This window comes from Staurois parvus, unplaced genomic scaffold, assembly GCF_062004578.1.
Source record: "Staurois parvus isolate SC_StPar_1 unplaced genomic scaffold, SC_StPar_1.0 ptg000205l, whole genome shotgun sequence".
In the NCBI taxonomy this organism is placed as follows: Eukaryota; Metazoa; Chordata; class Amphibia; order Anura; family Ranidae; genus Staurois; species Staurois parvus.
This window is the reverse complement of record NW_028318001.1, coordinates 146,473-173,506: the sequence shown is the minus strand read 5'-3', so window position 1 is coordinate 173,506 and position 27,034 is coordinate 146,473. Positions and strand designations below refer to the sequence as shown.

Here is a 27,034-nt window from a genome sequence, read left to right as displayed (position 1 = left end):
GCACATTATATCATGACTATTTAGTACAAATGCTCTTCTCTTATTATATAATTCTGTGAACATCACCATCTTTGTAACGGATAATACCAACCTGAGAAAACGCTTTTTCTTCTTAGCAGAATCCTCTGGTGTCTTGATTGTTTTGTCGGTCTTCTTCTCTGGAGTCTGGAGCAGAATTTGTGCTGTTTTCACCCAGTCATTTACAGTTCTTCCTCCAGAAGAAAGAATGTTTTCCTTGCATACTGGAATGTCCTGCCTTTCAGCTGGAACACAGCATTCGTCTTCTGGTTCATCAGAAAAATATTCCACAATATTCAAAGCCTATAAAACAAATGTATATCAAATCTTATCACTGATTTAAACAGAAGAACTGGCACCAAAGGCAAATACAATTTTTATTACAAACTTGATTACATTTCTCAGAAATAATACAATTATGCTAAGGGGCGACAGTGTGGATGGGAAATCAATATCTTCAATTGCCCATCCCACAGTCTCCTTGGGAAAATTACAGTTCCTCCCAAGGTATTACTGTGGTGTGAAGAGGCTTACAACTGTAGACGAAAGCTGCAGCAAAATGTGAAGTAGGTGGTAAATACGTATTTAGCACAACTATTATATCCTGGTGGACAGCAGATGAGGTCAATCAGAGAGAAGGACATTTGAAACTATATGGTAAGAACACAACCCTGCAAACTATCAGAAAAGAAATTCCAGAAAGAATGAGTCAGAAAAATTTGGATACATAGTAGGTGGTAGTGGAAATCATGCAAGTAAAGCCAGGTAAAGAAAGAAGCAGAGAACAATACAACCTAAGATGCCCCAGGAGAAAGAAGGTGAAATAATCAGGGGGTTAGACTCTGACCTCCTGGTATATACTAGAGAAGAATGGCATGAGAAATCTCTAGGTCACACCTGAAATTAAGTGACATTGTGTTCCCCAAATTAACACTATGGTATAAATGTAAACTGTGCTCCCTTGGTCCATTCTGTGATTTTATTTTCAATTTTGACTAAAGTGTACCTTTAAAGGAGCATTACAGGAAAATTAAAAGATAAGTGTTAAGCTTTATCTGGGCCCTAAGTGGATGACATTTGGTTTGCTAAAGCATGTTTTAATCACTTAAAGACCGCCCGCCCGCCATGGCTACTGGTACGTCGCTCTGCACACAGCAGGGTTGCACTAAAAAAGGTTTTGAAAAGTTAAAATAAAAGATTTTTTTTTTCTAAGTACTTGCCGACTATCTGCGAGCACTGTGTGGGCAAGCACTGTGTGGGCAAGCACTGGCTCTGGCAAAACTATGTACCTTTACGTCGCTATTTCCTGTATTTCCTGGTGTGAGAACGCATGCGTGCCCCCCACCCCATTTGCCCCCCCCCCCCCCCCCGTCGGTCCAGAGAGAGAAGAGAGAAAACCACACTGTAAAGTAAAAGCACCACATTTTACAGGCATACGTTAGATTAGCACATTTAACACTTTGATTGCCCCTATTAATCCTTTGATCACCCAGCCAGTGCCATTAGTACAGTATCAGTATATAGAATTTTTCACTGAGCACTGTATTACTGCCACTAGCGACATCTGATCAGAGTCACGGTCAGTGGGCACCCCTCTCAGCCAGGGTCAGCTAGCGTTAGATTGCCCAGCACAATGTTGCACTCACGCTGTAGGTCACTAATCACCCCCATTACTAGTATAGTGTGTGTACGAATCAATAAATTGATCACGAATAGAACTATACTTTTGCCTCCTTAGTGTAGTGTCCCCAAAACGCAGCGTTTGCAGGATCAGCCCTGTTCTCTGCCAGCACTAGCATTTATCCCCTCTGCTGTTTTTCACTGAAGATTTGTATCAATTGATTGTGGGCCAATTTATACACACAATACCTCACCGTCCACCCAAATTCACCACTTGCCAGACAATTCACATGGAAACCTATTACAGTTTCTGAATTTAAAATGTTTGGGGGCCTAACATTCAACATGGGCATTACAAAAAAGAATGTATTGCAGTCATATTGGTCCACAGACCCGATTCATCATGTTCTCTGCAGTTACATATATGCCCAAAGAGGACCAGCAATGTACGGATACGTTGCTGGACTTTGAGTAGTTATACTGAGATGATGCCTGCAGTTACAGGCTTAGTCGGGCTCTCATGTCCCACCTGAGAATACAGCAGACGGTTCTGGTGGCTGACCATAGAGCTGATTGGAGACCGGAATGGCTCCAATCATCTCCATGGTCTAAGAAACAGGAAGCAATGAGCATTTATTCATTTGGGTTTTGCCAGATATAAACAGCGCTATTTTAAAACTGGGAAAGCAGCTGATCACACCAATCTTGGTGTGATCACATGCTTTAAGGACAGAGGAGAGATCTAGAGCCTAATAGACCACAGATTTCTCAGAAAGAGTACCTGTCACTGCCTATTGCTATCACAGGGGATATTTACATTCCCTGTGATAATAAAAGTGATAGAAAAAAAAAATTAAAGAGAGTAAAAATTCAAAAAAGCAAAATACATTTAAAAAAAAATAAATAACCCCCTTCACCCCCTTTTGCGTACAAAGGCAAATGGAATTGTCTGACCCGAGTCAGTATGTAAACAGAGATTGAACCAGGAATGTGAGATATCATTGCGAACATCAGATCCAGGGGAGACGATCCTGGGTGGGGAGGTTGGCCTGAGCAGGCCTGTTAGGTAGTCCGCCGCTGGTATTTTGCCGGGGTGGACCCTTTGGTCACCCCCTTAGGGCGTGTCAGATAGTCAACTCGGGGTGTATGCCTGGGGACGTTGAGTATGACTCCATCAAATCCCATCAGGGGCGCATAGATTTCGCAGGTGTGAGGATGAGGAGAAGTGGAGCCAGACCGACCACAAAAACTTGCGTTTATCGAAGGTGTCGTTGTCGAATGCCAACATCTCATTCATGCACATGGTATCGTTTAGCACCGAGACCCACAAGGGGAGGGGAGGGGAGGGGCGGGGGGGTCGTCAACCTCCAGAAGAGGGGTATCAGTTGGCAGGCCGCAGATAGGAAGAAGCGCAGCAAGCTCTTCTTCTGAGAAGCTAAAGAGCCCGGAAGGATCGAGAGGAGTGCAATTTCCGGTGTGGGAGTCAGAGATTCACCGTAGATCTCGTCGTATATGGCAAAGATCTGTCGCCAGTAAGGCTGTATTAGGTCGCATTCCCACCAGATGTGGAGCTGGGTGCCGACCGCTTTAGAACAGCGCCAGCACAGGTTCGGTGTGGAGGGGAATATTTTATGTAGAGAGAGGGGGTCCCTGTACCATCGAGCGAGGATCTTGAAGTTCTTCTCTCGTGAATAACAGGAGATGGACGACTTATGGGTGAAGTGAAATGACTTGGACCAGTCTGCGTCCGATATGTCTCTGCCGAGTTCTCGGGTCCACGCCTGGTGTAGGGTGGGGGATCGGGGTGGAGAGTGTCGTGAAGAGATTTATATAGAGTGGCTAGGACATGTCTATGCAGACTGGGGAGAGAGCATAGTCGCTCAAACTCAGTGAGTGGTTGGTGAATGTCGGAGGAGGAGTGTAGGTGGTTGCAGAATGTGGATAGTTGCAGAGTCGTCAACCAATCCTGCCTATGAATATTAAAACTGTACGTAGATCTGGTATCCAAATACCACCCAAAACGTACTCTCCCATCCTCACAAGATCTCCTACTCTCTAGTTCCCTGGTCTCCTTATCCCATGCCCGTCTCCAGGACTTCTCCAGGGCTTCCCCCATCCTCTGGAACTCCCTACCCCAATTCATCAGACTATCACCTACTCTCCTCACATTTAGGCGCACTCTGAAAACCTATCTCTTCAGGGAAGCCTACCCCGCCCTCAGCTAATTACTGAACTCCTCCACTCTTCCTTCCACTCCATCCCCCACAGCTATTTCCTCCTGTACCACTATCCCCTCCCTCCTAGATTGTAAGCTCCAAGGAGCAGGGCCCTCGAACCCCTCGTGTATTGAATCGTATTGTTACTGTACTGTCTCCCATTATAATGTTATACTGTACAGTGCTGAGCAAACTGTTGGCGCTACATAAATCCTGTATAATAATAGTTTGTCACTGTTGAACGGGCATGCACAATTTTAAAGCCTGTCATGCATGGCATTTACTCAGTGTAACATCACCTTATACATTTTATCAAACAACTGGGCAATATATTTTGTTTTTGTGCATTGAAATTCAAAGCTGTGTATTTTTTCCAAAACATGTGCGTTTGAAAAAACGCTGCACAAACACTGTGCAACATAAAAAACTTAAACGCCCACTGTTTTATTCTGTAGGGCCTCTGCTTTTTTAAAAAAAATATATAATGTTTGGGGGTTCAAAGTAATTTTCTAGCAAAAAAACAGTTTTTTTATGTAAACAAAAAGTGGCAGAAAAGGCTTGGTCTTCAAGTGGTTAGAAGAGCTGGTGATGCGTGGCATAAGCCTCTAATGTTGGCCCTGAAATGCCAGTAGAAGCACCCCCCCAACTTTTTTTGCAAAGTAGACCCTCTAAGGTATTTGCTAAGGGGCATGGTGAGTACTTTACAGATCTCAATTGTTAACACAAATTTTTATAAAATGAATTTGTATTTTTTCATTTCTTTTTCAAAGCCCTACTTTCCAAAAAGGAGACATTTGGGGGGGGGGAGGGGGTGTTTGTACTATTCTAGCATTTCAGGGTCTCAAAACTGTGACAAGTAGCGAGTGACATGAGGAAATATGCCCCTTGAAAGCCTGAAGGTGGACATTGGATTTTGGGGACCTGTATGTGGCTAGGCTGCCAAAAAGTCTTTCACATGTGGTATCCCCATACTCGGAAGATATAGCAGAACGTGTTATTCCACATATTCCCATGGCAAGTGTGAGCAATATATCATTTAAGGGACAATTTTGTGTAAAACAGAAAAAAAAAAGAAAAAGTAATTTACCAAAAAATCAACATGCCTCTCAGCAAATACCTTGTGGTGTCTACTTTCCAAAAAGAGGTAATTTGGGGGGGGTTGTACTGCCCTGGCATTTTAGCACCTCAAAAAATGTGATAGGCAATCAGAAAGTAAAAGCTGCAAAATTCCAATGTATATTTACCATCGTTTGTAGACGAGTTTGAGTTTATTGGATATTTTTTATAACAGAATGTAGATTTTTTTTTTTCAAAATTCTGAAGACTTTTTTGTTTATATAAAAAAAAATTAAAAACCCGGTAGTAATAAAATACTATCAAAAGAAAGCTCTATTTGTGTGAAAAAGGACAACAATTTTGATTGCGTACAGCATTGCATGACTGAGCAATTACCAGTTGAAATAATAAATAGCCTGGTCAGGAAGGGGAGAAAACCTTCTGGGAATGAAGTGGTTAAACAATCACCATGTTTCTGTTTCGATTTAAAAATAAATAAATAAATGTCATTCTTTTCTGGTATCTCATTGCTGTTAATCTTCTTCAGCCTCTTCCAGCCACTTCCTGGCTACAAGCTCTTATTCCGGCTTTACTGCTCTAACATGTCCCATGCCATGTTTACTGATCCTGACAACAGTGGATCATGTGTGTGCGATGTGTGTCGGTACTGAAACATGTTGGCTCCACCAGGGACACATGTAACTGGATGATGGCACAGGAGCACAACTGGAAAACTGTTGTCACTCCCAAAACAGTAGATGCTTGAACAGCCTTCATGGCAAGATCACTTTCAATGAAAGCTGCAAGTAAACATAAAACAACTTTTGAAAATAAATTAACATGTTTAAAGGAGAAGTACAGCCAAAATTCTTTTGCGACCAGTTTTCAACTGACAGTGGGCTGAAGCCCGCCGTTGGCTGATGTGACTTAGCCATTCCAAGCTGGGGAAAGATCACGACTTTTATCTACTGAGAACCTGAGGGGGGCCAGAGCAGACAGCTTTCTGCTCACAGCAGCAGTGATAACTCAGCAATCATGTGATCGCTGAGTTCTCACACTTAAAGCCAGAGAAGGAGAGATGCATCCACCTAGGTAAGTATGATTTCAGAAAAAAAAGCACACACACGCAGTAGAACGCTACAAAACATGTAGATTTCCCCCATGTTTTATTCTTTTAACCGCTTAAGACCTTACCACAGTACATTTACTGCTGCAGGGCGGGCCCTCTGCGCAAAATCACGTATATATAAGTGATTTTGCATCCCCGGTTAGGGGACGCACACGTGTCGCGTGATCGCCCTACTCGCGCCACTGACCACGGCCCCGGGTGTCAATCACTGGGTCCTGGTCAGTGATTACTCGCTGGCGCCCAGTGATTACCAGCGATCACCGACAGGGAGGAGGGCTACATTGTTTACAATGCAGCTCCTATCTGTCATTTTGGGCATGCTGCTCAGGATATCTGAGCACAGCCATCCTGATCAGTGTTCTTACAGTGAAGTACACACCCCCGCCCCCTAATAAAACACTCCCATCACACAGTTAACCCTTTGATCGCCCCCAAATGTTAACCCCTTCCTGCCCAGTGCCATTAGTACAGTGTCAGTGCTTTCTTTTTTTAGCACTGATCACTGTAATGGTGTCACTGGGGATGTCAGTATATTATATATGTTAGTATATAATTATATTATTATATATGTTAGTACATATTATATATATATATGTTAGTATATAAAAAAAATTATAAACTGCAGTATACTGCCATTTGCAAATGCTATAACTTTCACGTAAACCAATTTAATTTACACATATTGGGATTATTTTTAGCACAAACATGTCGCAGAATACATTTTAGCCTAAATTAATGACAAAATTTGATTAATTTATTTTACTGGACATGTTTAATAGCAAAAAGTCCAAAATAAAAACCACACAGGCAATCAAATACCACCGAAAGAAAGCTCAATTCATGGGGGAAAAAAAGGACGTAAATTTCATCTCGGTGCAGCGTTGCATGACTGCATAATTGTCAGTTAAAGTAACGCAGCACCAGAACGCAAAACGCTTCTTTAACTGCTTCCTGACTGCCCTATAGCAGAAATACTGCTACACGGCGGCACAGGGGCGCAAAATCACGTATACATACGCGATTCACACTCCCGTGGTTTTCATGCCCCTCCCAGATAGCCTCAGATTGCCCGTCAGTTCACCAGTAATCACATTTCACCCCTTGATTGCCAGGAACATGTTCATACACAATAGACCTCCATTGCTAGTATAGTGTCTGAACAGATCAATATCTTTGATCAGATAAGCGCTATACCAGCCTTTACACTAGTATAGTGTCCCCAAAAACACAGCCTTAGCGGGATCAGCCCCGGCACCTGCGTTTAGCCCCTACGCTTACCCCCCCACTTCTCCCCAGCAAGTGCTGTGTCAGTAGGTCACTGTCACTTGATACAATGCACAGAAAACCGCAGTGTTCACAGGATCAGGCCTGATCTCTGTTAGCACTTGCCAGTAAATTTTGATGACTCTCAAATGCAGTTGAGTGCCAGTACTAGTGCAGCTCTACCTTTCGGTGAACTGGCGAGCACCACCGGCCTAGTACATCCTGGTCTTTCACATATCAGCACTGCAGTATCACTTGGTGACGTGGCGAGTCCCATAAGTACAGTACAAGCTGGTGCGGTGACAAACACAAGTATTGTCCTGCAACCACCAAGAATTCTCACACAGGCCCATAGAGCGCTTAGTATCCTTCCGGATGTGCTTGCAAATCACAATTGGCAGCCCACAAATTCTGCAGCGCCCGTACTACCCCCATTCTCTGCCAAACACGGAATTCAGGTGGAAACAGCAAATTTAACTACTCCCCTGGATTTTCTGTCATCCTCGGGGGTGACCCTGAATTTGGCCGGCTCCACAAAATTTGGCCACTCGTAAATCACCTTAACCAAAAATTTGCAGATGTCTATACCCCCCAGCAAAAAAATCCCTCAATTTTTCTGGCCGCCTTGCATTTAAACAATTTCTCCCCAGCAAGAGTGTCAGATATGGGGCCAAGATGTATAAGACCTGTGAGAGGGCAACAGGCTATATATATATATATATATGTTTCTGATTTATGAGGGAAAAGATAGTCACGTGGAGCCCCCCGGATGCTCAGACTACATGATGGGGAGTAGTGGAAAGATGGTTTGGGACTTGGTGTCATTCTGTTTCCATGTGGGGTACCACTTATAAAATCTGTATTCAAGCGTGCCACTATTTAGACATTTGTACAATCTTGGAATTGGCGCATGTAGCACTGTGTGACCTAATGTGTGCCTACCATTAGAAGTGGGTGGATGCAGGGCGGTATATTCTAATGGTGGGCATACCACACACATTTTCTGGCAGAGATTTCTTCTCTTTTTTTCATTCAGCCCACAGGCTGCATACAAAAGAAAAAAAAAAAAGAGCATAGCATATACAGTATCTCACAGAAGTGAGTACACCCCTCACATTTTTGTAAATATTTAGAATAAAAATAGATCGAATAAAATATTTACAAAAATGTGAGGGGTGCACTCACTTCTGCAAGATACTGTATACCCAACAAGGACCAGCGACGTACTGGTATATCACTGGACTTTGAATGGTTATATCAGGATGATGCCTGCAGCTGCAGGCATCATTTGTTTTCAACCGGCAATTGCCTTTCATGTAAAAGCAATCCTAGTGGCTAATTAGCTGCAGGATTGCTTTTACAAGCAGCGGGAGACGATGCACCCTTCCCCTGCTGCCTTTCACGCCCTTCTTGGGCAGTCCCGTGCCATCGGGGGAACCTGAGAATACAACCGGTGTTTCCGTCAGCTGACCACAGAGCTAATTGCAGACCGGAATGTTGCCAATCATCTCTATAGTCTAAGAAAGCGGAAGCTACGAACATTTCATCACTTCAGTTTCGCAGGGTATAAACAGCGCCATTTGTAAATTGGGAAAGCATCTGGTCACACCGATCTTGGTGAGATTAGATAGTGTAAGGGCAGAGGAGATATCTAGAGTCTGATAGACCCCAGATTTCTCAAAAAAGAATATATGACAATGCCCATTGAAGTTATAGGGGATATTTCCATTCCCTGTGATAGCATTAAAAGGGATCCAAAAAAAGAAAAGAAAATGAAAGCACCCTCGCCCCCCGCGAGCACCTGCATGAGCGAGTGTTGACCCTGTGCTGGCATGTAAACAGCAGTTGCGCCATGCATGTGAGGTATCGCCACGAACGTCAGATCAAGGGCAGTAATTCTAGCACTAAACCTCCTCTGTAAATCTAAAATGGTAGCTTGTAAAGGCTTTTAAAGCGTTGCCTATGGATATTAAAAATGTATGCAGTTTGTCGCCATTGCACAGGGCATGCACAGTTTTAAAACATGTCATATTTGGTATCTATTTACTCGGCATAGAGTGAATGATGTGTGGCATAAACTTCTAATGCTGGGCATAAAATGCCCCCACAACCCAAACTACCTCTTTTTGGAAAGTAGACGCCTCAAACTATTTGCTGAGAGACATGTTGAGTCAATAGAAGAATTTATTTTTTTACAACAAGTTTTTGGAAAATGACAAAAAAATAAATAACAGTTTTTTTTACACAAAATTGTCACTTAAATTATTTATTGCGCACACATGCCATGGGTATATGTGGAATTACTCCACAAAATACATTCTGCTATGGGGGTACCACATTTGAGAGATGTTTTGGTAGTCTAGCCAAGTGCAGGACCACAAAATCCAATAAGCACCTTCAGGCTTTTAAAGGGCTTTATTTCCTCATTACACTTTCTGACTACCTATCACAGTTTTGGAGGCCCTGAAATGCCAGGATAGCACCAAACCCCCCCCCCCCCCCTTTACTTCTACCGATTATGGAGATACCACATGTGTAAGACTTTTTGGGAACCTAGCCACATACAGGAGCCTGAAATCCATTGACCACTTTAAAAGCCTGAAGGTGGGTAACTTCCTCACTACCCCAAGGAATTTGATAATAAGCATGGTGAGTATTTTGCAGATCTCATTTGTTGCCACAAGCTTTTGGAAAATGAAGAAAGAAAACAAAAACATATTTTTTTCTTTTTTTATATTTCAAAACCTTGTAAGAAAAAATGAGATCTGCAAAATACTCACCATGCCTCTTTTTAAATTCCTTTGGGTGTCTACTTTCCAAAAAGGGGTCATTTGGGGGGGGGGGGGGTTGTTGGTGCTATCCTGGCATTTCAGGGCCTGCGAAACGGTGATAGGTAGTCAGGAAGTGAAATGAGGAAGTTACTCACCTTCAGGCTTTTAAAGTAGTAATTGGATTTCAGGCTCCTGTATGTGGCTAGGCTCCCAAAAAGTCTCACTCATGTGGTATCTCCATAATCGGCAGAAGTAGCAGAATTAATTTTGGGGTGTAATTCCACATATACCGATGGCTTGTGTGAGAAATATATAATTTAAATGACAATTATGTGCAAGAAAAAACAAAACTGTTTTCGTCATTTTCCAAAAACTTGTGGAAAAAAAATAAATCTTCCATGGACTCAATATGCCTCTCAGCAGATAGCTTAGGGTGTCTACTTTCCGAAAAGGGGTCATTTGGGGGTGTTTGTACTGTCCTAGTATTTTAGCCCCTCAAGAAATGTGATGGGCAGTCAGAAAGTAAAAGCTATGTAAATTCCATTAGCTATACCATAGTTTATAGACGCTATAACTTTCACACAAAGCAATCAATATACACTTATTGGGATTTTTTTTTAACCAAAAACATGTAGCAGAATACATTGTTGCCTAAATTTATGATGAAATTTGAGTTTTTTGGACATTCTTTATGACAGAAATGAGAAAATATCGTTTTTTTTTCAAAAATTTTTCTGTTTATAGCGCCAAAAATAAAAAGTGCACTGGTGATCAAATACCACTAAAAGAAAGCTCTATTTGTGTGAAAATAGGACGTAAATTTAATTTATGTACCGTATTGCATGACCGTGCAATTGTCAGTTAAACTAGTGCAGCGCTGTATAACAAAAAAAAATGGCGTAAATTGCAGTATCTATACTATAGTTTGTAGACGCAATAACTTTCACACAAAGCAATCAATATACACTTATTGGGAATTTGTTTACCAAAAAATGTAGCAGAATACATTCTGGCCTAAATTTATGACTAATTTTGAGTTTACTATATATTTTGTATAGCTAAAAGTACAAAATATTGTTTGTCTTCAAAATTTTCGGTCTTTTTTTGTTTATAGCGCAAAAAATAAAAAGCGCACAGGTGATCAAATACCACCGAAAGAAAGCTCTATTTGTGTGAAAAAAGGATGTAAATTTGGTTTGGGTACAGCATTGCATGACCACGCAATTATCAGTTGAATTAGTGCAGTGCCGAATAGCAAAAAGGTGTGGTCATTAAGGGGGGTAAATCTTCAGTATGGCAAGTGGTTAACCATTTGCCGCCCGGCCAATGGCCGTTTGGCGGCGGCAAAAATGCTTCTGCATTCCGGGTGCACGCCATTTGGCGTGCTCCCGCACATGCTCAGTTCGCGCAACTGCAGAGCGGCACAGCGGCGCGGTCTGTCACCGGCCGTGGACCTCGGACATGGCCGATGACAGATCTGAGTACCGGCCCCCGTTGCTGGTACCATGTGACCTGCTATGACCAATCACAGCAGGTCACATGACAGTTGTATACATCGGATGGCTTCATTCATGCCATCCATTGTATACTAGTGCCTAGCTGTGAATGGTCCAAGCAGGTCACATGCACATGTCATGTGATTAGCTGTGACCAAATCACAGCTAAGCACAAAAAAAAAAAAAAAAACTGAATGAATCGATTTCATTCTGGTAAATGCTTGCTTATAGCAAAGTAATTCTTTGCTATAAGCAAATTGTGTAAAAAAAAAATAAATAAAAAAAATACTGATCACTTCCCCAAAGTAGTACAATGTTACTATGGTAACATTGTACTACTTTGGTCATAGTAAAATATGAAAAAAAATCTTAAAAAAAAAAAAAAAAATGTAATAAAAAATTAAAAATAATAAAAAAAAAAATATATATATATATATTTTTTTTTTTCATACTGTCACCAGTCAGTGTCCCTGTTCATCGCCATGCCAGTTATATGATGATGCTGTACTGCACTGGTGACAGTATGTAAAAAAAAAAATTGTGAAAATAATTTTTCATTTTTTCATTTTCCGAAAAATTATGACAAAAAAATACAACTTCAAAAAACTCGCCATTCCTCTTATGAAGTACGTCGGACTGTCTACTCTGCAAACAGGGGTCATTTGGGGATATCTGTACTATTCTAACATTCTTGGACCTCAAGAAATTAGATTGGCCGTCAGTACTTCAGGATTGATCAATATTCAGATCTATACCATAGTTTGTGAACTCTATAACTTTCCTACAAACTAAAAAATACATCCTAATTTGGGTTATTTTCACCAAAGACATGTAGTAGAATACATCTCGGCCTAAATTTATGAAGAACAATTATTTATTTGTAAACTTTTATAACAGAAACAAAGAAAAACGTGTTTTTTTTCAAAATTTGTGGTCTTTTTTTGTTAATTTAGCAAAAAATAAAAACCCCAGCGGTGATTAAATACCCCCAAAAGAAAGCTCTAGTTGTGTGAAGAAAATAATAAAATTTTAGTTTGGGCACAATGTTGTATGACCGCGCAATTGTCATTCAAAGTGTGAGAGCGCTGAAACGTGAAAACTGGCCTGGGCAGGAAGGTGTAAAATTGCATGGTATTGAAATGGTTAAAGACCCTGCAAGTACAGAAAAAAACCTTTTCTACAGCCAGAAACACACTCAGCTAATTTACAGTTGTGGGCTGACAAGATACGGGGGGAGTTTACTAAAACTGGAGCAGCCAGTGCTTGAAGCAGATGTGCATGGCAAACAAACAACTTCTTAGTTCAGCTTGTTCAGTTAAGCTTTGAAAATGAATGCTAAAAGCTGACTAATTGCCATACAGCGGCTCCAGTTTTAGTAAATAGTGTTGTGTAGACAGAAATCACAAAAAAAATTGTGTCAGCTCTGCAAGTTGTCTTTTGTTAAACTAATATGTCCCTCCTACGCTTCTTAACTCCACGACATATATAATATGCATTCTGCAGCCAAAGACGAGAACTGGAAGGGCTAATTAGACTCCCTGAGGTAAGATAAATGTGTTCACAGGACAGCTGTAAATTTTCGACATGTTTACACCTATGGAACAGATACACCAAAATGCTTTGAATGGTATATTTACCTCCAAAAGGGAGCAAGTAAGGCTGGGCACACACCAATTAGAATGTCCCTCCTGACAGGATATACAGTAAATATATAACTGCCTGGATTAAGTATGCCTTCATAGTACAAAGCTGCAATATTGCTGGTCTAACAGGTCAAATCTATGAAAAATGTAAGGTGTGGTCACCTTTAATTGCCGTTTCTTTTTTGCTAAGGTAAGCCTACCTTAAAAGAGAAGTTGAGGTTTTTTTTTTGTTTTGTTTCCCCCCCCCCCCCACCACATTAAAGACCGCTGATTGCTCAGTTCTCAGTACTCCGTGACTGTCAGTCAATGCTGTCTGCTTTGCCCCCACTGTGGAGGGAGCAGATGGCACAGGCTCTCAGTGAATCGCTGAGAGCTTGAGCCAGGTGTCAGTCCATATATCTGGGTGTTTCTCGACTTTAAAATCGGGATCTTTCCCCAGCCTGGATAGGCTGAGTGAAGTCAGCTGACAGCGAACTGTCACCTTAATACTGCTGTAAGTAGCAGAGCAGTAAAAACAAAAGTATATTAGCAGTAGCCAGATGTCTGTTTATGAGCGATGCACAAAGTCTATTACATCACAGAGGCATCTATATATTTAAGGACAGCCATTAGTAGATATCAGCACATTTTACCTACTTTTATTCCTGGAAAATGCCTCACTGTCTGTAAACTCTGTTCTCTGTTTATTTTACATCTAGTTAAATAGATTCTAAATTTAAGCTTATGTTGCAATTCTACATTTACCCTTTTTATATATTTAATGTCAACATACAGGAATGTTGTCCTTTACTTCCACAGAAAATCCAAGAGGAGAATGTAAATTTTCGGAGACAAAACTAAGACTGAAGTCAGGACACATTTACTGCGTTCATCCACAGTAAAAAGCTACGGGTTAACAGATGGTAGCATTTTAACCACTTGCCCTTCACAGGAATTACCCCCCATCCTGACCAGGCCATTTTTGAGATACTGCACAGCGTTACTTTAACTGACAATTGCGCGGTCATGCAAGGCTGCACCCAAATTAAATTTATGTCCTTTTTTTCCTCACAAATAGAGCTTCCTTTCGGTGATATTTGATCACCTGTGCGGTTTATACTTTTTGCGCTATAAACAGAAAATACCGACAATTTAAATTGGAAAAAAAATATATATATTTTTGACTGTTTGCTATAAAACAAATCCACTAAGAAAAAATAAAAAAAACAAAAAAAATGTTGTCATAAATTTAAGCCAAAATGTAGTCTTTGCTAAAAAAAATAAAATAAAATCCCAATACGTGTACATTAAAGTGTCTACATATGGCGGTATAAATATACTGGGATTTTTTTTTTTAATACTAGCAATGGCGGCGATCAGCGACTTATAGTGAGACTGTGGCGGGCATTCTGACACTGGGGGGAAATTGACTAACTGCCACTGACATCCCCACTGACACTAATACAGTGATCAGTGCTAATAAAAAGCACTGATACTGTACTGACACTGGGAAGGAAGGGGTTAATATCTGGGGTGATCAAAGGGTTAACTGTGTGCGGTTTTACTGTGTTTTACACTGCTTTATATTGCTCTGCTATGGGGAATCTCCAGCGGGGACCTGTGATCGACAGCTGAAGCCGCTAATGGCAGTGCGGGTAAGGCAGAGCGCGTGCCCCCTATCTAGAAATACAAAATCATGTATACACACACGTGATTTTGCACAGCCCTGACACCCTATAGCAGTAGTTCTGCTATAGGGCAGTCGGGAAGCGGTTAAACATGTAGGCTACTTTCCCCATTTATGGTAAAAGGAAAAACCATACATATTTTGCTAGCCACTGCTATTTTCTGAATTTGAGGTTGTAATAACCAGGATGTCACCGTTTTTTTAAAATCTGAAAATAGGTAACTAATATTTTGTCACTGGATGAGAAAATCTTATATGTGCAACAGAGTAATGCTCACCTTTCTTGGATACACTACCCCCAATCACATTTGAGATTTTTTTCTGCTCCTTTCCCTATGCCTGACTACACTCATCATGCAGAATCCCATTATTTCTGTAACGGGTCAGAAATATTGGATTTTTCTTCTTTGACTTTTCTTTTATGAAACTGACAATCTCTAATCCAGATGCACACTGTAACGAAGTAAAGTTATCTGCATAATTTGGTTTGTGAGCTCCTGTGTCCCCAAAGGGGGTAGGGATGAGGGTGCAATAGGAAGTGCATACATTTTTATACCCTGGATCAGGATAGAGCCAGACACCTTGGCACTGACAGAGGTCTCTGGCTGATATAAAGGTATCACATAACAAAAGTGTCAGACTGTTCAGAGCTTACTTTAGTCATGGACAGAGGAACTCATGGCTGCAAGCTTCCTTAGAAGGGGACTAGAAAATACATGGAACTGCTAAGACAGACTTTGCTTTCTGCACTGCTGGGACTTGTAGATCTGTGTGGCATTCTGGACACTGGGTCTTCACTCTATCCTCTGCTCTTCCTTCAACTGCTGCTTGTCTGGCCCTGAAGCAGAAGGTAAGACACAAAGCCCTCCAAGGACCAGTGATGGGTTTGTGAAAGACCTCTGCCCTCTGAACCACCTTTTTCCTGCCACTGTGCCAGGACTTCCTTTTCTGAGGCACTGTTGGCTGGTGAGTCCCTGAATTGCTGCCCTGTGCCCCTGAACTTTGCTGTACCTGATTATGGCCTGCTACTCACTGTGCCCAGACTGTTGCCCTGTGACTTTGGACTAAGTCCCTGCTTTGCTAAATTGTAGCCCTGTGCCGCTGGACTTTGCTGTACCGGATTGTGGCCTGCTACTCACTGAGCCTGGATTGTTGCTCTGTGACTGTGAACTACTAAGTCTTGCTGTACTAGATTGCTGCCCTGTGCCCCTGGACTTAATCTTTGCTGGACCAGATTGTTGTCTGCTACACACTATGCATGAATTGCTGCCCCTGTGCCTCTGGACTAAGTCACTGCTGTACTAGATTGCAACCCCTGTGCCTCTGGACTTATCATTTGTTGTGCTCTATTGCCACCTGGTTATATTTCTGCATGTCTCTCACAATGTTGAAATTATTGCCCTGTGCCTTTCCCATTCTCTGAATTTTTTAACCTCTCAAAAAAAAGAACCCATTGGCCAGGGGCCCTAAAATCCTTCTTCCCGAATGACGGCTACAGTGCAATTGTCCAGTTCTTGGAGGGCGTCATATGATGTCCTCCCAGAACACACCCTCCTGAACGCCCCCGGGGGCCCACACCAGGTGATCTCCGAGATCGCGGTGTCCTACAGACACAGCTGATCACGTGATGTGGCAAATGGCCAATCACAGTGGCCTTTCACCATGTGATCAGCTGTGTCCAATGACACAGCAGATCAGCGGTAAATGCAGTTGCTCGTAATCGGCTGCACTTTCCTCACGCTGTCTGCCAATAACCAGCAATTGTCAGAGGACAGATCGGCACTAATCATCATTGCCCTAATGATCAGTGCCCAGCAGTTGCGCCCACCTGTGCCACTCACCTGTGCCCAGCAGTTGCGCCCGCCTGTGCCCAGCAGTGCCACCCACCTGTGCCCAGCATTGCCCCCCATCAGCACCACCCATCAGTGCCGCCAGTCAGTGCAGAGCAGTGCCGCTAGTCAGTGCCACCCACCAGTGCTGCCTATCAATGCAGCATCATCAGTACCGCCTCATCAGTGCCATTTGTTAGTGCTGCCTACCCGTGCCACCTCATCAGTGCTGCCTATCTGTGCCCAACAGTGCCGCCTCGTTAAAGCATATCAGTGAAGGAGAAAAATTACCTATTTGCAAAATTTTATAATAGAAACAGAAAAATTATTTTTTTTACAAATTTTTTGCTCTTTTTTTGTTTATAGCACAAAAATTAAAACACCCAGCGGCAATTAAATACCACCAAAAGAAAGCTTTATTTGTGTGAAAAATAATGATAACAATTTCATATGGGTACAGTGTTGCATGACCGTGCAATTGTTATTCAAAGTGTGACAGCGCTGAAAGCTGAAAATTGGCCTGGGCAGGAAGGGGGTATAAGTGCCCAGTAGGCAAGTGGTTAATGACTGCATGTGTTCTGTTCCACCCACCCCTTCTTCACACATTCTAATTGTCCCTTGTCACACTTGTATGACCAAACACCTTATGCTATATTCCCTGTGCACAAAAAAAGTGTATGAGCTTTCTTTTTTAGCATAATCAAGCATTCTTCATCCCATTTTTTACTTCAATTAGAGTGCCTTTCAGAAAGCACAGCAAATCCTCAGGTTAGAAGTCTATGACTCAGTGCACCTAGTCTGCAGAAATGCAGCAGGTACACTTCGCTGCACATGAGGATCAGTGTGAAAGCAGCCTAATAGTTGTTAACCCTTTTATAGGTGCTAATATGCCCACCGCAAAAACACAGTGTATGTGTTTAATACACCGACCTCATTTTCCTCTTCCAGCTTCTGCTGGCACTACTCTTCAGGCTGCTAGAAAGGTCCTAGGCGAAGTGCACTTGGTATCGCTCTGCCTGGGAAAGGAGCCAGTGCTACAGAGGAAGCATCGGCTTATGCGGCTCCCGCTCTCTCGGACGTTGCCTGCTTCCTCCGCTGCCAGCTCGATGCACTCTGATGATCTAGGATGGCCAATCAGCAAACTAAAATCGCAATCAATGGATTGCTGACCCCAAGCATGCAATTCCCTGGTTTGAGGTCGTAGGTCACATCAGAGGGCTCCGAGGGCCGCAGGTTGAGCACCCCTGCTCTATATTCTACAGTTATAAAAGAGGTTTTCCACTTTAGGAGCAGCCATATATTTTGGACCGGTTTCATATAACAACAAAATTCCTTAGGGATCCTTATACAGTTGTGTTCAAAATAATAGCAGTGTATTGAAAAAAGTGAATAAAGCTCAAAATCCTTCTAATAGCTTTTATTTCCATACACACAAATGCATTGGGAACACTACACATTCTATTCCAAATCAAAACATGAAGAAAAATATATCAAATTTGTGTTGTTCCTCTAAAAAAATTGAAGAAAAGTGAATATTAGACTGTTTAAAAAAATAGCAGTGTTTGTATTTTTCTTTACAAACTCAAACCTTATATAAACTGAAAAATGTTTGAAGATTTTGCTTTCCTTAGAATCACTTAATGAATATTTAATTGTATAAGCACTGTTTCTGAGAACTGCTATACATCTGTGTTGCATGGAGTCAACCAACTTCTGGCAACTGTGAACAGGTATTCCAGTCCAGGATGATTGGACTACATTCCACAGTTCTTTTCTATTTCTTGGTTTTGCCTCAGAAACTGCATTTTTGATGTCACCCCACAAGTTTTCTATTGGATTAAGATCCGGGGATTGGGCTGGCCACTCCATGACGTCAATCTTGTTGGTCTGGAACCAAGATGTTGCACATTTACTGGTGTGTTTGGGGTCGTTATCTTGTTGGAACACCCATTTCAAGGACATTTCCTCTTCAGCATAAGGCAACATGACCACTTCAAGTATTCTGATGTATTCAAAATGATCCATGATCCCTGGTATGCGATAAATAGGTCCAACACCGTAGTTTGAGAAACATCCCCATATCATGATGCTTGCACAATGTCAGGAATGGACTTGATAATAACGGTGGGACTCACCTGCCTTGTGGGCTGCAGTACCAGGGCTGGCCAGCGGGTGCTCTCAGCAATCAGAGACTCACCCCTGCAGTCAGCCAAAACACCTGAAGCTGATTGCAGGGGTTGTATTTAAGGAATGGCCAGACTCAGTCAGGGCCTTGGTGTGTGTTTTTCCATGGGCCCCTGTATCTTGTAACCTGCATTCCTGTTCCTGTTTCTGCCTGACTTGTTGCCGACCCTGCCTGATCCTGACCTCTGCTGACTTCTCCTGTTTGATCCCTGGCTTGTGACCCTGACCATTCTCTCCGCCTGCTCCTCCTGTACCTACCTGCCCGATAGTTATCGACCCGGCCTGCCTGACTACGTTGTGCTCTATATGTGTATGTACCTGTGTATCTATATCAGTTTAGGTTTGGGTTTGTTTCACCTTGTTGTATGTATTTGTGTTAGCTTGGGGTTTGGTGCACTGCGTTTATATTTGTATTGTTAGTCTCAATAAATTATATTATTTACTATATCTGAAGCCTACGTTTCCCTGTATCAGTCCACACACTTCTAGTCACACCCGCATCCCTGACACACAACCATGCTTCACTGTCTTCACAGTGTACTGTGGCTTGAATTCAGTGTTTGGGGGTCGTCTGACAAACTGTCTCCGGTCACTAGACCCAAAGAACAATCTTACTTTCATCAGTCCACAAAAAGTTGCGCCATTTCTCTTTAGGCCAGTCAATGTGCTCTTTACCAAATTGTAACCTCTTCAGCACATCTTTTTTTTCCCAACAGTGGGACTTTGCAGGGGCTTCTTGCAGATAGCTTGGCTTCACACAGGCGTATTCTAATTGTAACAGTACTCACAGGTAACTTTAGACATTCTTTCATCTTCCTGGAGCTGATTGTTGGCTGAGTCCTTGCCATTTTGACTAGTCTTCTATCCATTTGAATGGTAGTTTTTCGCTTTCTTCCACGTCATTCAGGTTTTGGTTGCCATTTTAAAGCATTTGCGATCATTTTAGCTGAGCAGCCTATCATTTTCTGCACTTCTTTATATGTTTCCCCTCTCCAATCAACTTTTTAATCAAGGTACGGTGTTCTTCTGAACAATGTCTGGAACGACCCATTTTCCTCAGAATTTCAGAGAGAAATGCACTGTAACCAGCATGTACAGCATTTGCTGACTTCCTTCCTTAAATAAGGGCAATAATTGCCACCTGTTTTTCAAAGAATGAATGACCTCACTAATAGAACTCCACACTGCTATTATTTTGAACATGCCCCTTTCAATTAGTGATTCAATTACACAGAATCAGCAGCATGCATATCATGACTGTTGGGTCTGTTGGATTTCTATTACTCTACTACACCTGCTAGTAAATTATTTGCCATGTAGAAATATCATTTCTACCAACAACAGTGATTGATCTGGTTAGTGATGTCTGACTGCTATTATTTTGAACACAACTGTATTTCCTCCATGCTTAAAGTCTTTCTGTTTATTTGCAATAATAAATGATATATTGGGAAAAGATTTGCAATAATACAAGTTTTTCACTTGCAGCTGTATTGCAGGTGAACTCCCACAGCAAGTAAAGTCCAATTTTAAATTCAAGCAAAGAATTAATTGCATTACTTTTTTTATTTACTAAACATTATGCTAGCTCAGCTGTGCTATACAGTATGTCAAATGTTTTCTTTTCAGCCAGATGGTTGGTCCAATGCCCTGTGAGCAGATGAATAATGAACAGGTTAAACCACTAGTGTTAAGCTCGGAATTTCCCAGGTTATCAGGTTTGTTTAAATGGCTAGAACAGCTTACCAAGTTTAGTGTTTACTTTACATTTATCAAGCATGTGTAAAAAAAACAGCAATCCCCACCTTATGACGATATGTATTAAACTGCTTTTCTTTCCAGACAAGTGACACACCTCAGTGTAACATACAGAAAACCAAAGATATCAATTTTTTTGTTCTATATTCCTTAACCACTTCCCGACCGGCCGTTGTATATAAACGGCCGGACGGTGGCACTACAGGGTCAGGTGGGCGTTTATAAATGGCCTCCTAGCACCCTGCTTGTGCGCGCTCCCCGGGAGCGCACAGCACCGCGATCCAGTGCCCGCTGTGTCCTCCGGACACAGTGAAACACCTATCATTGGACGGGACCTCTGTACGAGGTCCCGATCATGTGTCACCATGGTGACACTGTACTTCTAGGGTGACAGTATGTAAAAAATAAATAAGTAATATAAAAAAAAATAAAAATGTAAAAAAAAAATGTTTAAGAATTATCATTTTTTTTACTCGGTGGAACTTCATCATTTTTATTTTATCAAAAAATAGGGTAATTTGTTTTTTTGTGCCCTAAGCTAATTTTGATTATTTTTTACTGAAATTTTGCATTTCCTAGACCTTTATGGTAATATCATGTGACATAAAAAAATTTGAACTACCACTACTTTATTCTCTAGGGTCTCTGATTTCAGAAAATACATAATGTTGGGAGTTTTGTGTAATCTTCAGGCCTAAAATTATTTTTTAAACATGTGCAAAAACTGCAAAAATGTCTCTGGCAGCAAAAGGGATAAAGGATAAGTCCGACACATCCCTTTCCTGACCCAATCGGTGCTCATTACACTGCAAGGTCCCTCTCCTCCCTGCTAGTTCCCGGGCACAGTGCTGGAGCCAGGCAGGGAGGGGAGGAGGAGATAAAATGGCGCAATGTTAAAAAAATTAAATGTTTAAGTCGCCATAAAGTCCCTTTTGATTTTAAAAGTCCCAGACATTCCTAACAGCAGCTCAGATTTTAATACTGTTTGGGTTAAAATTTATTGTTTTGTTTTTTTTTATCAGGACAAGCAGATTGTCAAGAGGGACAAGTAGATTGGGACACCGATTTAGTCCCTGGACAAGAAGTTTTTTCAAAAATGTCTACACCCCTGTACCACCTGAAAATATATGCCCTATGGGTTTAAATGTTGATTGGGGTACTAACTGTTACAGTAACAGTTCAACCCTCTCAATTATTTTTTCTTTGCAATTTGTCCTGTTTTTATTTTTTTTTGCAATTTTAATATTCATATTTTTAACAAGTTTTTAAATGTTGGTCAAATATATCTTTTTCAGATGAATGTTAACAGTCAGAGGATGGAGATCCTGTGGAGGTTATACATGTATTGATTTATAATGTATTTATTCTATTTGGCCACAAAAAAGTGATATAATTGACCAATATATGATTTTATATTTTTTAGCATTTTTCTGTTGGTATTCATCTTTTGGCGGATTTTGGTAACTTTATATTTTTTGGAATGTTTTGTATGTTTTCTGGTCTGTGTTTGCCGCTTAGTCTCCTGTTTGCCACAGTACCTTCTTCCGGCCTGTATTTAAATTGGTCCATTGGCGTCCCATGTCAGCCTCTACCCCCTGAAGACACTTGTTACAGAGAAATGCATTGGGTAAGGCTAGACACGTGGGGTCATCATGCACACTGGTGGGATATCAGGCGGTGCATACACTGATATTGCTCAAAAGAATAATAATTGTGCTAGGGTTCAAAACTATGGCAATGCTGAAAAAGCAGCTAGCACAATATTGCAGGCAACACTACAAACATAAATGTAAAATGACAATGCAGCACTATTTGTATAATCAATAGAAAATGAACATATTCATATATAGTGCATGAAGCAGTCCAGAAACTGTGTAAATGAGCTGCAAACGTGCTGACAGTCCACATAAATCCTCACTACAAATGTGGGTGAAAGAGACCCTCCACCTCCAACCCAATCACATTTCCTCTTGCCAAACTGTATATTTTGATCGCCCAGACAGGGAACATTCAAAAGATGCAGTAGTTATAACACATTATGGTAATCAAAACACCACATCAAGACATCCTTCATTACCACCACTCTCTTTAACCCCTCGTGCCTAAGAGTAAAACAATTCTTAACTCCTAAGCACAATTGTGCAACTTTGACATGTGTTAGCAAAACAGAACATATCATCACAACTACTTTATACATCCAGGTGGATTATACCTTGTTTTTTCAGAACAAATTGAGATTTCATTTGGTGGTAAATTATGTAAATAATGGATTTTTTTTATTAGCAAAGGAAAACTGGCCCAAATTAGCAAAAAAAAAAAAAATATTTTTTTAAATTTAGCTGTATATTTTCTACTACCATATCCTACCACCAAAGAAAAACCCAAAATAATATCTCCTGTATCTGACAATCGCAGCGATACCACATACGTGTATGTTAGTTTTTTGTACCCATAGTACAGCCCAGAAACAATAGTGAGCATTTTACCTTTTTTTTTTATCTTACCACTAACTGACACTAATACGAATTTAAAAAAAACAAACCAAAAAAAAAAAAAACACAAAAAAACCGGACCCTGACCTTTGACCCAAACACTAACCCTGGCACTGACATAGATCAAACCGTGATCTAGGTATATTTTTTAACCACTTCCCGATCGCCCTATAGCAGAAATACTGCTAGAGGGTGGCACGGGTGTGAAAAATCATGTGAACCCTACCCACACCACCATTTGCAGTTGCTGTTGTCAATCACCGGGTCCCCGCCAGTGATTACAAGCATCTCTGACGGGGAGGAGGACTGTTTTGTTTACTAACAGTTCTCCTCCCTGTCAGCTTGGGCACACTGCTTTGGATGGCTGTGCACAGCACAGCCATCCAAAGCAGTGTGTTTACAGTGCAGCACACTGACGCAGGCCCCTAGTAAAAAACTCCCAGCACACAGTTAACCCTTTGATCGCCCCTCATGTTAAACCCTTCCTGCCGAGTGTCATCAGCACAATTTCAGTGCATTTTCTTCTTTTTTTAGCACTGATCACTGTATTGGTGTCACTGTCAGTGACACCAAGTCAGTTCCCCGCAGTGTCAGAATGTCCGCTGCAGACCCGCTATAAGTCGCTGATTACCACCATTACTAGTAAAAAAGAAAAAAAAAAAATTCCAATATCTATACCACCATTTGGAAACGCTATAATTTTCACGTAAACCAATTAATTTACACGTACTGGGATTTTTTTTAGCAAAGAGATGTATCAGAATACATTTTGGCATAACTTTATGACAAAATTAAATTTTTTTAATTTTTTTACTGGGCATGTTTAATAGCAAAAAGTAAAAAATATTGTTTTTTTTCCTCAACATTGTTTTTTGTTAATAGCACAAAAAAAAAACAGCAGAGGCGATTAAATACCACCGAAAGAAAGCTCAATTCGTGGGAAAAAAAGGACGTAAATTTAATTTGGGTGCAGCGTTGCATGACCGCGCAATTGTCAAAGTAATGCAGCGCTGTATTGCAAAAAATGGCCTGCTCAGGAAGGGGGGTAAATGCTCTGGAGGGCAAGAGGTTAATTTTTTTTTTTTTTTTATTATTTTTATTTATTTTACACACACACTTTTGTTTTTTCTCTCTCCTCCATTCAGAGAAAGGAAACATGGGGGTAGGCTTCAAAGTGACTGATTACTGTGATAGCAAGCAATCACGTAACTTGGAATCGGGAGATCCGGGTCCCGATCATTAGAACAGGACCCAGGGCTTTCAGTGAGACCCCGATCTCTGTGCTAGGAGTGTACGCAAATTAGTCCCCCCCCCCCCCAAAAAAAGCCCAGTCCAGTGGGGCCGCATATTTGTGTATAGTCGGCACAAAGAGGTTAATGAAGGATCCACTCCAGTCAGACAGACAGCAAAAACTATCTTTGCACGCAAGCATAGGCGTTGGGGCACGTTTTTAAAAACTTTTTTTTTTACTTATTTTACACAGTCGCTTTAAAAAAAAAAAATGCATGTGACAGATACTCTTTATGGGGAGATCTTGGGACAATATGACCCCGAATCCCTCCTCTGCCCTTAAAAGTATTTAATCACACCAAGATCGGTGTGATCAAATGCTTTTCTTTTTTAATAATTGCGCCGTTTATAATCGAGCAAACTGGAAGTGATATACGGTTATCGCTTCCAGGTTATTATATCGTAGATCTGAACACAGCTGATTCGATCTTTGTTCTGCTCTGTGATCAGCTGGTGGAAGCACCAGCAGGTCGATTAGAACTCCTGGTGGGACAGGAAATCCCGGTAAAGCCATGGAAGGCAGTCAGGTTGTTTGTAATAGCAATCAAGCAGCTAGTTAGACCATCGTCTCTGTCTGTCTCTCTCTATATATATATATATATATATATATATATATATATACAGTATATATATACAGTGGGGATCGAAAGTTTGGGCACCCCAGCTAAAAATTTGTATTAATGTGCATAAAGAAGCCAAGGAAAGATGGAAAAATCTCCAAAAGGCATCAAATTACAGATTAGACATTCTTATAATATCTCAACAAAAGTTAGATTTTATTTCCATCATTTACACTTTCAAAATAACAGAAAACAAAAAAATGGCGTCTGCAAAAGTTTGGGCACCTTGCAGAATTTATAGCATGCACTGCCCCCTTTGCCAAGCTGAGACCTTCCAGTGTCATGGATTGTTCTCAATCATCGTCTGGGAAGACCAAGTGATGTCAATCTCAAAGGTTTTAAATGCCCAGACTCATCTGACCTTGCCCCAACAATCAGCACCATGGGTTCTTCTAAGCAGTTGTCTAGAAAACTGAAACTGAAAATAGTTGACGCTCACAAAGCTGGAGAAGGCTATAAGAAGATAGCAAAGCGTTTTCAGATGTCAATATCCTCTGTTCGGAATGTAATTAAGAAACGGCAGTCATCAGGAACAGTGGAAGTTAAAGCAACATCTGGAAGACCAAGAAAAATATCAGACAGAACAGCTCACAGGATTGTGAGAAAAACAATTCAAAACCCACGTTTGACTGCACGATCCCTCCAGAAAGATCTGGCAGACACTGGAGTTGTGGTACACTATTCCACTATAAAGAGATACTTGTACAAATATGGTCTTCATGGAAGAGTCATCAGAAGAAAACCTCTTCTACGTCCTCACCATAAAAATCATTGTTTGAACTTTGCAAATGAACATATAGACAAGCCTGATGCATTTTGGAACCAAGTTCTGTGGACCGATGAGATTAAAATTGAACTTTTTGGCCGGAATGAGCAAAGGTACGTTTGGAGAAGAAGGGGAACAGAATTTAATGAAAAGAACCTCAGTCCAACTGTTAAGCATGGGGTTGGATCAATCATGCTTTGGGGTTGTGTTGCAGCCAGTGGCACAGGGAACATCTCACGAGTAGAAGGAAAAATGGATTCAATAAAATTTCAGCAAATTTTGGATGGTAACTTGATGCCATCTGTAAAAAAGCTGAAGTTAAAGAGAGGATGGCTTCTACAAATGGATAATGATCCTAAACACACCTCGAAATCCACGGGGGATTACATCAAGGGGTGTAAACTGAAGGTTTTGCCATGGCCTTCACAATCTCCTGACCTCAACATAATTGAAAATCTATGGATAGACCTTAAAAGAGCAGTGCGGGACAGACAGCCCAGAAATCTCAAAGAACTGGAAGACTTTTGTAAGGAAGAATGGGCAAAGATGCCTCAAACAAGAATTGAAAGACTCTTGGCTGGCTATAAAAAGCGTTTACAAGCTGTGATACTTGCCAAAGGGGGCAGTACAATATATTAACTCTGCAGGGTGCCCAAACTTTTGCAGACGCCATTTTTTTGTTTTCTGTTATTTTGAAAGTGTAAATGATGGAAATAAAATCTAACTTTTGTTGACATATTATAAGAATGTCTAATCTGTAATTTGATGCCTTTTGGAGATTCTTCCATCTTTCCTTGGCTTCTTTATGCACATTAATACAAATTTTTAGCTGGGGTGCCCAAACTTTAGATCCCCACTGTATATAAAAAAAAAAACCAGTACCGGGATGATCCCTGAAGCTGCAGGCATCATTTCGGTATAAGTACTCAAGCTCCAGAGACATACGGGTATGTCGTTGGAGCTCAAGTGGTTATGAACCCCAGAAAAAAAGAAATGGCAGCACAATCATGTAATTCCATAAAACCACTCATTTTTACTCCATCAATCCTAATTGCAAGCACAAGCTATTTCTCAGCTTGTCTCAGAGCCCTATGTTCACAATGCAGGAGTTGGCGGCTATAGCTGCAGATCTCATGTGCCTATTTTTTCTGTTTCTCCCGACTTGACAGCCTGCACATTCACACAGACTGAACCACCAAGGACATTTCATCCGTAGA

The 27,034-nt window shown here is 41.2% G+C and overlaps 1 protein-coding gene and 1 long non-coding RNA gene across 2 annotated transcripts in view; one reads left to right on the top strand and one right to left on the bottom strand.

Annotated features, from left to right (window-relative positions):
• Positions 1-27,034, bottom strand: part of SPIDR (scaffold protein involved in DNA repair) — a 770,885-nt gene that overhangs the window by 598,593 nt on the left and 145,258 nt on the right. Inside the window, exon 3 of the mRNA XM_089678484.1 lies at positions 92-321. Coding sequence (XP_089534610.1) covers positions 92-321 — 230 coding nt within the window. The remainder of the gene's footprint in view (positions 1-91; positions 322-27,034) is intronic.
• LOC149461313 (uncharacterized) overlaps positions 15,535-27,034 on the top strand; it is a 60,303-nt gene continuing 48,803 nt past the window's right edge. The window contains exon 1 of the long non-coding RNA XR_016312879.1: positions 15,535-15,728. This is a non-coding gene — a long non-coding RNA (uncharacterized LOC149461313). The remainder of the gene's footprint in view (positions 15,729-27,034) is intronic.